The 15,565-nt window shown below is 26.2% G+C and overlaps 1 protein-coding gene across 1 annotated transcript; it reads right to left on the bottom strand.

Annotated features, from left to right (window-relative positions):
• Positions 1-1,968: 1,968 nt before the first annotated feature.
• LOC134834310 (cytochrome P450 4g15) lies at positions 1,969-9,843 on the bottom strand. Its single transcript, XM_063848969.1, has 8 exons — positions 9,678-9,843; positions 8,327-8,572; positions 7,281-7,478; positions 6,328-6,510; positions 3,085-3,635; positions 2,857-3,025; positions 2,616-2,801; positions 1,969-2,517 (listed from the first exon to the last, which is right to left on the bottom strand). The coding sequence occupies exons 2-8, from the start codon at positions 8,541-8,543 to the stop codon at positions 2,339-2,341; spliced, it is 1,683 nt and encodes a 560-aa protein (XP_063705039.1). The 5' UTR covers positions 8,544-8,572; positions 9,678-9,843; the 3' UTR covers positions 1,969-2,338.
• Between the last annotated feature and the right edge of the window lie 5,722 nt (positions 9,844-15,565).

The following is a 15,565-nucleotide window of genomic DNA, read 5'->3' as shown; positions in this document are numbered from 1 at the left end:
ATTAATAAATATTATTATTAATAATTATAATAACATGTAATAATAAAGGTAAATAATAATTTTCTGATTAAAAATTCATGTTTACAAAAAAATAAATTGTTTTACTACTGAAATAAACAAATAAAATTAATATTTGTGATAATTTAAAACAAACAATAAAATAATAAAAAATACAAAAAATGACCAATGTTAAAAATAAACCGAATTTAATGACATATTTTTTATTGTATATTAAACAATTTTTAATATATTTTTTTTGTCAGAAGCCTGTTTTTTTACTTATTTTTTGCATCACATGGATATTATTTCAGTTAATATTTTGCATGAAAATTTCCCTTACCAACGAGGAAAAAGTTTTAATTTATTTATTTTTTGCAGCTTAAAATAACAAAAAAAAAAATATTTATAAAAATAAGTGTAGAAAAAAATTTCATGTATAGTAAAATTATATTAAAATTATAATTATTATTGAATGTATAGTTAAGTGAGCATAAAACACGAAAAATTATATTTTAAAGAGTCATTATAGAACTTTTAAGGCAAAAAGAAAATATGATTAATATTATGAATAATAAAATACATTTAAAAAAAATGTTTTTTCATGGCTTTTCGTGCTAATTGAATTATTGCTTAAACCTTTTTAAAAAGGAAAACCTTGGATGTAATTTTTTTGTGGTAAGTAAATAATTCAAAAGAGGATTGGTTAATGTAATAAAAAAATTAATTGATAAAAAAACTTTTATTTTACCTGTGATTTTTTTCATCTGTGATTCAAAGAAGAGGCTAAAATGATTCTTCGATCAAATGTAAAAATGAAAGCGGATTAAATTTAAAACCATTTCTCTCTTCATATGCCGATTCCATTAGATTTAAAACGAAAAATTCACAATATTTTTGATACAAAATTCCGATATGAACATTTTGTTACTAATTGCAATTCGTATTTTTCACAGAATTGTGGTTTTGCGTCTAGACTATTAAAAGTTTTGAGAAAAAAAAATGAAAATGAAAGCTTTTATTGAAAATTAGTGTTGAAACGTATAATAGTAGTATGACTTCATTTGTTGAAAATGGATTTTAAGCTGATTAACAGCTTTAAAACTATTAAGCAAACATAGATTTTAATTATTATGCTAATTCGTTTTAAATATTAATAAATTTCAAAAAGATAATTTTTTTATTTTATTTTTTTTTTAATAAAAATTGAAAAAGAGCCAAAAATGTATATAAAATAATAGGTATAAAAATACATATTAAAAAAATAATAATTAATAATATAGAAAAAATATTCAATAAAATAATTTTTAATTTTTTTTTTTTAATTAAATAAAATTTAAAATTCTTCTATCTTGCGTTTTTTTTCTTATTTGAACTACATGAATAAAGGAAAAAAAATAAATTTTAAATAAATATTTTTTAATTAAAATTTTTATTTTAAAATTAAAAACTTGAAGAAAAAAATAAAAATTTAAAAAAAATGTTTAATTCCTGAAGCATAAAAATTTGTATTTTTTTCGATAAAATTCGAAAAACTTCACGCCATTTAAAAAAATCCTCCAAACACACATGTTGGCACAGTAAAAAAATCCAATCCATCACTCCAAAAAATACAATTAAATATTTTATTTGCGTAACAGACAAAAATCCAATCATTTTGTTACACAACAGACAGCCTGATATATTTTATTGTCTCTCGTCATTGAGAGCAGAACAATCAGCATCATACATTTTTTTTGCCGTTCCGTATCCAATTTTATTGAAATGAAACCTTTTCATCGTTATATTAACGTGCTTATAATGAAAGGGATATTTTTTTTATATTTTTCTGTGAATTCTGACAGTTCGTCGAAACGACATCGGAACAATTATTGTTGCTATGCCTCGGAAAAAATTTTATATTTTTTTTTTATTTGTACTATAGAATTTTTAAATAGCAACAAAAGAAAAAGATTTTTTTTTCAATTTATATATGTACTTTATTATTAAAATTAACACCTGAACACCTTCAATGTATTACACTGTTAATATTTTTTTTTTAATTTAATTTTTTTCTATGGAAATGATTTTCTACAAAAAAAAAAAAAGAAAATAGCGGAAAATATACAGGAAATATGATAAAAAAAAATATTTTTTGGTGCTTGGTAACTTGATTCTCTGCACTTTTTGTTTGTATAAATTAATTATAATCCAGCCTAAAATTACCATTTTCAAAAAAAAATATGTTTAATTATTCGAAATTCGTCTCTTTTTGTAAATATTTTATATAAAATGAAATTCGATGTAAAAAATTAAAATTTGACACGATGACATGTGATATTTTGTTGCGTTTTTTTTTGTCTTAAGAAGCTTTTGCCGTTCTCTTGCGTGGCTCCATTCGAATTTGGAATCCTTCTTCACGTTTCAATATGATGTCAGCCTGCAGTCTGAAGTCCTCTTCTTTCAAGTCGGAATAGATGCGGTACTTGCGCAAAATTGTCGATAAAATAATTTTCAGCTTCAACATGGCATATTTGCGACCTTGAAAATAAATAAAATACATATTTGCAAAAATAAATTCAAAAGAGACACATTTATTGAAAATGCCAGACAAAATTCCGCGGAAATCGAATACGTACCGACACAACTCCTTGGTCCCGCAGAGAATGGTACGAAAGCATAGTAATGACGGTTCGCCTGTCGCTCCGGCAGGAAGTTATCGGGATCGAATGTGTCGGGATTTGGGTAGATGTGTTCTAGACGATGCAATTTGTAGGTCGCGATAATGACAGTTGCTCCAGCAGGAACTTCATAATCTCCGGATGCTACGAAAAAATTTTTTTTTAGTAAAATTTTATAAGAAAATTTTAATTTTCTTACTTAATTTCAAGTTTTCTTTGAGTTGACGAGCGATAACTGGTACTGGCGGATACATTCTCAACGTTTCCATCATACATCTTTCCAAATATTTCATCTCTAACGTGTCTTGGAATGTCGCAGGACGATCCGAGTCTCCGAAAATTTGATCTAATTCCTCTTGAACTTTGTCCTAAAAAAATTTTAAAATAATTTTTTTGTTTTTTTTTTATTTTTTTTTTAGTTTTTTACCTGAATATGTTGATGAATGCCCATCATGGAGAGGAAAAAGCTACTTCCAGCTGCCGTTGTGTCGTGCCCTTCGAACATAATTGTGTCAACTTGTTCCTTGATCTCCTCATCCGAGATGACGGCACCATTTTCCGCACTTTCCAACAACAAATCCAAGAATGCCAAACGTTTCTTCTCTCCAATGTCGTTGTCATCGACATCCAAATCGTCTTTCAAGCCGCTCGATTGTCCAAAAGACAAGCCTTCGACCACCGTTGTGTTCTTCACGACCTTGGAGTCTTCCGTTTTGATCGACGTTTGAGCTAAACTGCCACGAGTTCCCTTCGCGAAGGCATCTTTCTTGTTGCGAATGACCTTTTTCGTCAAACCGTGAATGGTATCGAGAAGTTTTTCCTGATTTTTCGCGTGTTTCGTGAGATTGAACATCCAGTCGGCGTAGAGCCAGATCTTTGTGTGACGCAAATGCAAAATGTCGCACATTTTCATGACAGCCATGGCATAATCGTAGCCCGATTGGTCCTGAGTCTTCTTGGAAACACCCATTGCCGTTTCTAAAAGCAAGAAAAAAGATTAAAGAATTAATTTTTTAGTAGAAATGAAAAGGTGAGATAAAATTTTTTACACAAAAATGACGATAAAAAGCTGTTAATGCGATTAGTTGGTAATTTTGTACGCTCACAACTCGATTCTATGCAAATTCTTCATTCATGATCTGAATCAAATAACTCAAACTTAGTCTTCCGCATAGAATTCATGCGGCATAAATGTAGATTTCCTCTTCTTTCTCAAATTTAAATGACCATCTATTTGATTTATGAGTTGAATTACACTCACACACACAGAATTTCATTTGCGTGACAGAATTAACATAATCAAGAGACGTTCCATGCACACGAAAAAAATACCCTTAGAAATAGAATGTTGACTAGACAACTATATTTGAGTTAGTTACAAGTGGTGATGATATGATAAATATTCCTAAATAAAATATTTATGACAGACATTGGAGCAGCACTTAAATTACAATGCATGTTGAGCATTTAAATGCTCGTTAATGGACGCATCTGTTCACATTTCGATCAAATATTCCGCATGTGATGATGGAATTGTGATTAAGGGGATTGCCGGAATTCTTCTTGTTGGAGTGCTAATAAATGTGACAGATGAATGTTTGAGCCATTGTGGCTGCTGTATCGATTGTTTGAAATAATAAATGTGTGTTGTTTGTGGCTTTGTGGTAAACTAACTATCTTTCTCTCTCTCTCTGTTAACTAACGACATTAGAAATTGTCATAGTTGGAAACTAGTTGGTAAAATGGGTTAAAGGTATTTGTCAAAATGAAAAATATTCTGAAAGGAAATAATTTCGTGGAAATGTCTTTACATTAAATTTATATCTCTGTTACTGAAATTTATGAAGAGATGTATGACAATGGAAAAAAATATGAAGAAATGGAAATTTTTATGAAATTTATTAAATTTCTATTTTTTCTTTTATTAATAATAGGTAATAATAAAAGCATTTGTAGTTTTCAATAAACTATAATTTTATTTTCTTTGAAAAGATGATTTTAAAATAAAAATATAAATAAAGAAAAATATTGAAAAATCATAAAAGACTCATGAATAAGAAAAAAATATTTTATTATTCTTTTATTAATTTTGAGATTTAATATTCACTTTTTATGAAAGAAAAAGTTTTAATGTGATATTATTTCAAAATTTTTATTAGTCTTATGAATTTAAAAAAATAAATTAAATTAAGTAATTTTTTTTAAACTTTTTGTTGAAATTCCAATGGAACAAAAAATTTTCAACAAACATATTTTTCATAATTTTTCAAGGAATTAATTTTCTACAAAATTTGTGATAAAAATAGTATTTTAACAATTATTTTTATCTCTCCAAATATTTTTCACAAAATTATTTTTTGAAACTTAACAAACATTTAAAAAAAATTAAAATGTTAAATATTTTAATTTGATTTTAATTAAATTTCTTTTTTTTTATTATTTATTTTTATTAAAATTAATTATTAATTATTCAATTAAATCCTATTTAAATTAAAAAATTAATATCGAAGAAAAATTTTTCAACTTTTGATATGGATCAATTTTCTATTTTTTTACTTTTAATCTTTATTTATTTAATTTTAATTTTATTTTTAATTATTTATTTAATGAAGTTGAAAAAAAAATTAAAAAAATCAAATGATCTGATAAAATTTTAGCATTCACTTGGTTCGCTTGAATTAAAATATTTCAAATTTCGATTCTGAAACAAGAACAATTTATGTCGTTTGTCAAAAGCATGTCTTTGCTGCATGACATTCTTGTGCGTCATTATATTTCCAAGAAAATAGTATTCTTCAATAGAATAACTGGATTGAATTTAATTAAAACTCGAACAAACCTCAACATCTTCTGTTCCTCTTACGATAAGGATAAAAATAATTCTTTTCCATTCATTCTAAATTTATAACTCAGGTAGGTGTTCTTTTCATGGCTTCTCTATTAAAAAAATTTATTTCTTAAAATAACCTCATTTTCATTTTTTTCAGACATTTCTTGAAAGTAACGAAATAATTTTTCATTCGCATAACACAACATAAGGCAGACATTACTTCATAGCTCGATCATATGGAAAACCAGTTCCTCACTTGCACTTTCGTTAGAAATGCCGCTATGCGAGTCGCGTTATGTGAGATGCATTACAAATTTTTATTTTCTACAACTGATTGAAAGTAATTGCATCAAATTGACCTACTAAGTGATAACTGGTATTTCTGGTATAAATTCTCTTCTCGCTAAATTCGTAGTAGTTGCTGCGTTACCGGTTTACTACAAATTAATATTTATAAATCACCTGAGCACAAAATGCATCGAGAACAAATTATAATTTTATTACCTAACAAATAAATGCAGAGAGTGGCTTCTAACTTTTTCATTGCCATTCAGTTAAAATGCACAAATATTGTGTGTTTAAATGCGGAAACGTACATGCCGTGTCACCTACTAGAATTTTTATTTGCCAATCGTACACATATTCGTTTTCATCTAAAAATTATTGCTGCAGATTGTTAATTACATTTTGATTACTCTATATGCACTAATCTTGTCAAACGGGTTGGACAAGATGCTATATTTGCTCATTTAAAGCACTTATTATGCAAGTACGTATTAAATATTCTACATCTGTCATTCGATAATTTGACGGTGAAATGAAGAGTGAAAGACAACTTACCCAATAAGATCTCTACGGTGCATTCACTCATGTAGTCATGAGCATCAAAGGTCTTTTTGCCCTCCTTGGCCATCTTTTCAACCACCAAACGGGAGTTTTCGTTGAACAAGTCGATGAAGCTCTTCAAGACGTTCAAATGGAATGTAGGTGCAATCAGTTTGCGATGAGATCTCCATTTACTGCCTGAAAAAATGCAAAAAAACTGCGGTTTTAAAATGGATACTACGCAAGAATATTAAATTTCATGCGAATTACATAACAAAGAAAACGAAAAAAAAAATTTTTTTTGGTAAGAATTCTAAATAACAATAGACCAATAATTAATGCAAACAATAAAAATCAAAAGAAATTGTCACGTACGATGAATAAAGTGAATGAATTTTAAAGAAAAAATTAAAACGGGCAATGTCACATTCATCGACTAGACAAATTTTTGCTAAATTTAAGCGTGTGTGAAATCAAAAATTTTTTTTATTTGATTTTTTTTTTGTACGAAACTAATTTAATTTATTTAATGGTAATGTAACTTCCCGTCTTGTCATCCAATTACCATATCGCATGTGTTTCAATGTTTTTGCACGGAACTTTTTAATTATCTTTTCGACTTTTTATGTTCGTTACTCATGAAATTCTGCGAAAAATCCTTATGATTTTTTTTTCTTGTTAAAAGGATTAAAAAAAGATTAAATCAATTAAATTTTTTTCATGACAATTAAAAATATTTTTGGTTAAAAGGTTAAAAGTTCAATCGAAAAAAAAATAATTAATTCATTAACAATTGTTCAAAAAAAAAAAACGAAAGTCCATGAAATACAAAAAAAAAATGTGTTAATTTTTTTCGTATGCATTTATTGCAGTTTTGGATTAATTTGCAGGATTGACCCTTGCGGTAATGTACTATTTTGCAACGGATTTTAATTAATTTTTTTTTTATAGAAAAGTTTTTTACTCACCCGTGCTGATTAAAAGTCCATTGCCAAGCCAGGGTTTGAAGAATCTGTATTCCGGTGCCTTGTCGATGTACACTTGACTGCCGAGAACCAATTCAATGTCACGGGGATCCACGAGGAACACCAACAACTTTGGGCCAATCCATACTTTGATGACTTCGTTGAAGTCACGTCCCTTTTCGATGACATTTTTGAAAATAACTGCAGAGAAAAAATGTAATTTATTATTTCTCGTGGTTTTTTTTTGTCAAAGGAAGGAATTTAAATGAAAAAATAATGAATTATATTTACATTTAAGTAGTTATTGCAAAATCAGTGAAGCATATTTTGCGGAAAATGAGCAATAATGAAGTTTTTCTGTGAAAAACTGTTGCTTTTGAGAAGTTTATAAATTATTATTTTTTTTTTAACTATTTTTTTCAACTAATTTTTTAATATATAATTTTTTAATTTCTTGCGTTTTAAATATTTTTTGCGTTTTAATTTTTTTTATATTTTTTTTTCAAATATTTTTTATCAAATCAATTTTAAATAATTTTATCAAATTATGTGATTTTAAATTAATTTTATTTTTTAAATTATTTTTTTAGTTTTTTTAATTATTTTCCCGATTTATATATTTTAAATAAGTTTTTTAATTAATTTTAATTTTTTTTTTAAATAATTTTTTAAAACTAAATTTCTTGCGTTTGAATTTTTTTTTAAATTTTTATCAAAATTAATTTTTGAATATTTTTTACAATTTTATTTTTTAGTTAATTTTATTTAATTTTTAATTTTTTTCAAATTATTTTTTAAATTGATATTTAATACTAAAATTCATGTTTTTAATTTTTTTTTATTTAAAAATTATTTATTTAAATTATTTTTTTAATTAACATTTTTTATTATTTTTTTAATAATTTTTTTAATTTACATATTTAATAATTTTTTTAAATGAATTTGTACTTTAATAATTTTTTAATATAATTATTTTTTCATTTCAAACCGTAGGTAGCAAGCTAATTCCCGCTAATTCCATATATATACACAGATTAAAATCAACTTACCATGCGACGATCCGAGAAAATCTAATGCATTTCCAATGATGGGATATCCAGGTGGTCCGGGAATTTTTTCTGCTAATTTTATCATGTTGCGTCGCGAAAGCCGCCAATAGATGTAGTACAAGAGAACAGCCGGAAGCAGTAGCGACATGAAAACATTGAGTGGTGACGCAATGTCACTATGGACCTCTGACGCGTTAGGACTTACTACGCCAGCCATATTTCTGCGTTGCGTTGGTTAACGGCTCCCTATTGGAAAAGTACACGCAAAAATTTATAATTAATTAAATTCTCGCAGGAATCTTTTGACACACACACATGCGTCTGCTGCCATGTCAAACATGTCAGGTACTTTGGAAAAACAATGAAAAGCCTGGAAGCGACAAACACGCAGCTGGCAGAAAACGAGAGAGAGAGAGAGAATTAAATTAACAGGACATAATACAAAATCCTTTCAAGGCTTAAAACAATACGTGTTATCGTCAAAAGACGTCAAAGGATTGCACAAATTTTGCATCAACCTTTCATTGTTGCGCTTTGGCGAATTTTAGAGGAATTTGGAAAAGGCACTTTTTAAGTAAATTCCGCCTTTTACAAAGAAAAATGAAGCTCACAATATGCAACGAAGGAATTTATATTAAATTTTACACAATAAAGCCTCTCAAATACTTGCGAAATATCGCCAAAAACTTTATCTTTTCGACAAGAAAAAAAAAGTCAAATAAAATTGTCGCTTCTCTATCATCAACGCGTTCATTAGTTTCAATCTAAATATATAAATTTACAAGTAAATAGGAATTAATGATCAGCGCAGACTTCTTTTCATTCACGGAGATGATAATAATAATAGAAAATGAGCAAAGTTGTGTGTTGTTTGTCACGCATTCACTCTCGTTAAGTAGCATAGTCCATTTTGATTAAGTTATGTACTTTTTTTTTGCGCCATATTCATGTCACAATATAATAATGAGTGTGGCAGCGCGAGAAAACGTTTGCTCGAGATATCGTATGAGAAAAATAAATCACATAATCATTCGCAACATGAGATACATGTCGCTTTTTTCATCATTTGTTGTATATTTCATTTCATTTCAACTTTTTTGCTACTTATTACATCAATTCAGTCCAATAATGTCTCTTTTATTTAATATTTATTCCTCCGCACTTGTACATTTTTTATGGATGTCAAACACAAAAAAAAAATATTGTTGATTACAATTTTTTTATTTGATTTTCGATTCTTGGAAAATCCTTTTTTCTCGGAAATTGTCTTAAATTGGCTTTTCATTGATTTTTTAAGGATTTAATATTTTTTTTTCTTATAAAAAAAATTTTTTATTTTTTTTTCACTTACAAAAACTCTCACAATTGATTTTTTTTAATAATTTATTTTTTTTTTGTAATTTTTAAAAATTAAATTAAACTTTTTTTTTGATTATGTAATATTTTTAATAAAAAAAATCTTGACTTTTTTTTCCTCAACTGGAGAGATTATGGAGAGAACACGTCATTAGGCGCGACTTAAGTCTAACTAAGCATTGGCTTGGTTTTATCAAGTCTTTTTATAGCTTTCCTTGAGGCACACCAGCACACTAACACACTTCTTAACTAATAATAAAATAAATGCGAGTACGAACTGGACACTTTTTTTCACGTACGTCGCGGCGTGTTTATCTAACAATGTAACTCCGTATACGATTTGTGTCTTTCCACACATTTGTTTGTCGTTGTGGTTGTTCATTTTCTGACGTTCAAGAAATTTAAATTTGAAAATTATTCAATTTAAGTCTCGCACAACACACAAGCGACGATGACAACGACGACACCCTTAAACAGCATAAATAGCGAGGATTTGAAATGAACAACTGTCTCTTGTTGTCGCACACAATCACGCCAAGTGTCCTCATAAATTTTGTTCGTTTTCAGCCAAAAACTTAAAATAGCCAGACATCTCCATGGCACAAAAAAAGTGGCGAACGTGTTTTTTTTCGACGCTCACTATATTTTTGATAAACGTAAATAAATGTCTTCACTTAAAAAGTTCTATTTTTAGAAGGCAATTTGCGCGAATCTGCAGTTATTTACAATCATTACCATAATTAAGGAAGTACAATCATCCGTTGTGTCGTAGGAAATTTGAAAGAAATTTGTAGAAATTAGCAAACTTTTGCTTGCAAGGAACTTTAAATTGAATCGGTTTGGCTTTGACAATAAAATCGCTTTATTTTAAAGTTCTTTTAAGGCATAAGTAAAAGTTTTTTTTTTTGAGAAGTAATGTTCATGACACTTGCTTCAAGTAATTGTCAGCAAAAACTTTTTAAAGTTTGAATCTGTTTTTTTGACGAAAATCTGTTGTAAAGATTTTCTTAATTTTTGTCTTAATATAATTTTTTAAAAAATTAATAAATTAAATTTAATTTTAAAAATAGGAAAATAATTAAATGTATTTTTTTTAGTTTTTAAATTATTTTTTTAATTTATGTTTTTACTTAAATAACAATTTAATTAATTTAAGTTTTAAAAAATTATTTGAACCTGAAAAAATTATTTAATTTAAGTAATTTAAAATTTTAATGTAAATTGAATATTTTTTTTAATTCAATTAAAATTTTTAAAACTTAATAAATTAAATTTTAATAATCATAATTATAAATTTAAATAATAATAATTAATTAATTAAATTAAATAAATTAAAAATAATTTTATAAATTTTTAAAATATTTGTTTTTCAATTTGTCTATCTAATTAAATTATTTTTTTTATTTAAATATTTATTTTTATTGATTCTAAGTTAAACAATTTAAATAATTAAAATAAAATTTTACTTTAATTAATTAAATTATTTTAAATAATTTTAAATAACTTTTTTAAATTAAACTTTTTTTTTATTTAAATTTTATTAATTCTTATTATTTTAAATTTAATTAATTATTATTTATTATTTAAAAAAATTTTTTATTTTATTTTATTTTATTATTTTTATTTATTTATTTATTAATTGCATAATTCATTCAAAAAAAAATATTAAATGTCTATGGAGCCTCAAATTTTGAAATTTATAAATAAAGCTGTATTACGAATTTTTCTGAACAAATTTTAATTTTCCTTAAATGAAACTAACATTTGAACAATAAATGAAAAAATTTAAAATATTTTCGTCAGAAAAAATGAATATTACGACTTTCTTATTAAATTAATTATTTTCAATATAACAAAATTTCCAAGAATTTTTATTAAAAAGCAAATCTAAGAATATTGTTTCATTTTACTTACAATTTACATCAAAATTTTCCAATATTGTTACAAACTCGATTGATTTCTCGTCGATGCAACTGAAAATTTTCTCAAGGTCAAAAGGTCGTTCGTACGTTTTTCAATATAATTACATTTGCTTTTGATCTTTGGCAAAACTTTGTTTCGAAAGACGTTGCAGGAGAAATCTTTCAAGTGAATATTTTACAAGAACGTAAAATCAAATCAAAAGTTAGTAAAAACTACTTCCTCTCTTTAGTTGACATACTTGATGAAAGTCACGTTACCTTTGTAGCGCACCAAAAATCGTGCGAGAAAAAATCTTCTTTGATTCAAAAAAAAAAGTGACTCAAAATCCATTTCATGCGATGGTGATAAAACACACATGATCACAAACTTTACGTGATATATCATTTATTCAGGTACTTTATATCGTCAAAAAAAAGAACGACAAATTTTTACGTATATACAACCCACGAAGACATTCACGCGAACAGTGTTAGAACATATCACACACAGAAATTCAAATTATTTAATCTAGCGGGCAAATTTGGTTGGGTCACACTTATTTTGCAAATCAAGCGTTCTTTTTTCGGATTTTTGCATGTGTTTGTACGTTTAAATTACACACAGTCCGTCACTTTTATGACACTTGAAAACTTCATAATGAACATAGACTGGCCACATATTTCACAATATCATTTAAAATTGAATCGTACATACATGTTCTATGCGGTTTCCAAGTGTTCGTGAAGACAGACAAAGTTCGATCACCTTTTTTTAATATATATTTTTTTCTTTTTTTAAAATAAATAATATCTTTATTCATATATTTGGTGTACGAAATGCACATTTTACGAGTAATTATAATACCATGATACCGCATGAAAAAATTTTCCATGCATATGCATTTGCGAGTATCTAACACAACAACCGGTAGGCTGCTTAATACGCAAGCATTGCACAAGAACTTGATGTCCTAGACACATATCGCAAGTCATGCAAATACAATTTTCTTGGGAATAAATAAAGTTTTGCGTAGAAATTGATCAAGGAACGGGAAGCTTATGTTTTTTCTGTTATTGGATTTCACTTGAATTTATTAGTCGGATATGGTGAAATTAATTGCATGGATATGGAAAAATAATTAAAAGTCTAATTAATTGTCAATTAGTGTCCCATTTTAATTACTTGAATGTATTTTTGGATTTTTCAAAATTTTCCATGATTCAGTCAATTATTGATTTTTTAACCATAAAATTAACTGCATTTTTAATTTCCGGTAATATGCCAATTTTTCTTTAATTGGCCAAAAATTTATTTAGTGACAAATTGTTAGAATTGAATATTTTCTAATTTTCGCAAAAAAAAAATTTAATTTAATTTTAAATTAATTGATTTTAATTTAATTTTAATATTAAATATGTTTAAAAATTCTTAAGCTTAAGTTTAATTTTTAATTTTTTAAAAATATAAAAAAATTCGTTAAAATAGCTTAAAAAGTCAATAAAACCACTAAAATAATTAGCAACAAAAATATATTGAGCCAACATTAATTTAATTTTTAGTTAAGATCAGGACTTCAGTTATTTGACTTATCACTTTAGCTTGAATAAAAATCCTTTTAAGATTGACTTAAGTCTGTCTTAAGTTAAATTAATTGACTTAATCAACCAAATTTTTTGAAAAATAAAAAAAAATTGAATTTTTTTTCAAAGTTTGGTTGAAATTTCAAAAAAACGACTTTTGACTTAATTTTACTTTTTCTTAAACATAAGTTTTAGTCAAAAGTCAATTAAGTCAAAATATTTTTTTGACCTAAATTTAAGTTAAAGTTTTTAAGTTATTACAATATTTTTTGAAAACAAAAATAAATTGACTTTTGACTAAATTTAAAACATTAAGAAATTATTAATTCCAACTTAGAGCATAGAAAAAAATTTTAAGAAAATTTAGGTAAAAAAAATTAAGAAAAAAATTTTAAAAATTTCTCTTAAAATTTATCGATAGACAAAAAATATTTTTGAAAAATTCTTAAGCTTAAGTTAAAATATTTAATGTCATAAATTTAAAGTTAAGTCTCATAAAAATTTTGAGTTAATAATTTTATTTTATTTTTTTTTTTCATAAAAAAAAATTTCCTGAGTCGATGTGCAAAAAACTATATAAATCTTAAAAATTATAGAAAAATATTTTTTAAAGTACTGTAAAGCTTCTTTAATAAATTTATTTATGTTGTCTCTGAATCAACAGCATTACTAATGACGTAATTTCCCGACAAAATATCTCAGGGCTTTAAGAAAAATCCGCTGCGCTAATCCCCCAGCTACCCACTTTCGCTTAACAAATCAAGACAATTTAAACTGCATCACTTCACAGAATGTAAGTCATTATAAATTTATAACAAAATTATGCATATCAATTCGTTAGTTGCTAAAACCTGTTCTTGACGTCAATAGTAAATGTATCGCGAAATGATGAAGCTGACGCTCGAATCCAAACATTCTAGATGCAGTGATTTCACTCTTCATACGGAATTGATTACTGTATTTTTCCGCGGCAGTTGTCTGCTCTTTATTACACCCAATTAATTTCGGTGCGAGTGATAAAATGTAATAAACGTGAAAAAAAAATCTTTTGAAATCAAATAAAAATAAATACGCAAAACGTTTAACGCAAATTTTCAGGGAATTCCCCCAAGGTTGTACGGAAAATTTTTAAATTTATTTCCTCGTAACTTCTATAATTATTTTTATCCATCCACTCGACTTTAGATGCAATTTTTCAAAACACTCACTTTTAATCAGAATTACAAAAAAATGCAAGATAAACATCACTCAGACTCTAGTTCTGAGGAAAAAACACAGGAGTCCCATGGAAAAAGGAAGACAAATTTCCATCAATTTATCACTGAGCCAGACTACTTGTATCAAATTTATGCATGCAAACAAAGTTAAAGTTCTTCTTCGTCTTGTTTTGCTTTGTCTCGCTCGACACATTTTGACACAGAAAACTTTATGAGCAAGATAAATACCGACACTTTGCAAATTCAGGCGCTCGTTGCATCGCAATCTGCTAAAAAAACGAAAATTTCTCTACGCGAAAAGTGAATTAAGGTTGAGTTGTCTGCGAGTCAAATTACGGAATAGATGAAAGGTGTGTACAACTTGTGATGAAATGAAAGTGAGCATTATTATGAATGATTGTGGAACGTTGTTAGAACGCGCGTTAATGAGACACATGATAGATAATGGGATTAAACTAAAAAAAAAATCTTAATAAAAAAAAATAATTCTGAGAAGAGTTCTTGTCTGTCTCTGCTCTAAGTATAACGATGATGAATGAGAATTAAACAAGATTTCCCTTGAAAATTATGATAATTGTTCGTGAATTTTATCACAATAAATCTTTTGTTAATCAATGACATCAAGGAAAAATTCAAAATAAATAATTTCATAAATGAGCAATTTTACCGGCTAACATTGAAATTAAATTGAACCATAATTGAAATACAAATTTCAATTAATTTGGTTATTTTGATCATCTGTTCTATAAATTATTATCTTGTTCGTATTTGGTTTTCAATTGCTGTTGGCGTAGAAATTTCAATGTAAACATGTTGACGTGTCGAAATTTAAAAAGGGATTATAAATCATACTTCAAAAGTGGTTACACCCCATCGGGATTATTTGGTTCATATACGAGCATTGAGCACGCGATGTTCATTCAGATATAATATTTGAAACCGAATTCGGAAATAAACATAAATATTTATATTAAGTATCAAGGATCGGATTGTGTAAACGTGTTATCTTATATCCTAACATTTAATATATTTAAAAAATTTTACTTATTTAATATAATTTAAAAAATATATTTTTTATGATTTACAAAAATATAAATTTTATTTAAATTTTTAGTTATTTTATTTTATTTTTTAAAAATAAAATATTTAAAAATATTTAAAATGAAATAAAAAATGAAATAAAT

The sequence above is a fragment of the Culicoides brevitarsis genome, chromosome 1 (genome assembly GCF_036172545.1).
Source record: "Culicoides brevitarsis isolate CSIRO-B50_1 chromosome 1, AGI_CSIRO_Cbre_v1, whole genome shotgun sequence".
Taxonomy (NCBI): domain Eukaryota; kingdom Metazoa; phylum Arthropoda; class Insecta; order Diptera; family Ceratopogonidae; genus Culicoides; species Culicoides brevitarsis.
Note: the sequence above shows the minus strand (reverse complement) of the source record. Positions and strands in the feature narration are given on the sequence as shown.

Bases quoted from the DNA above. Each gene is read 5' to 3' on its own strand.
- LOC134834310 (XM_063848969.1), bottom strand. From the start codon at position 8,543: ATGGCTGGCGTAGTAAGTCCTAACGCGTCAGAGGTCCATAGTGACATT. The intron at 3,636-6,327 runs GTAAGTTGTCTT...TCTTGCTTTTAG, and splicing joins CACCGTAGAGATCTTATTGG to AAACGGCAATGGGTGTTTCC. The intron at 2,802-2,856 runs GTAAGAAAATTA...ATTTTTTCGTAG, and splicing joins CAAAGAAAACTTGAAATTAA to CATCCGGAGATTATGAAGTT.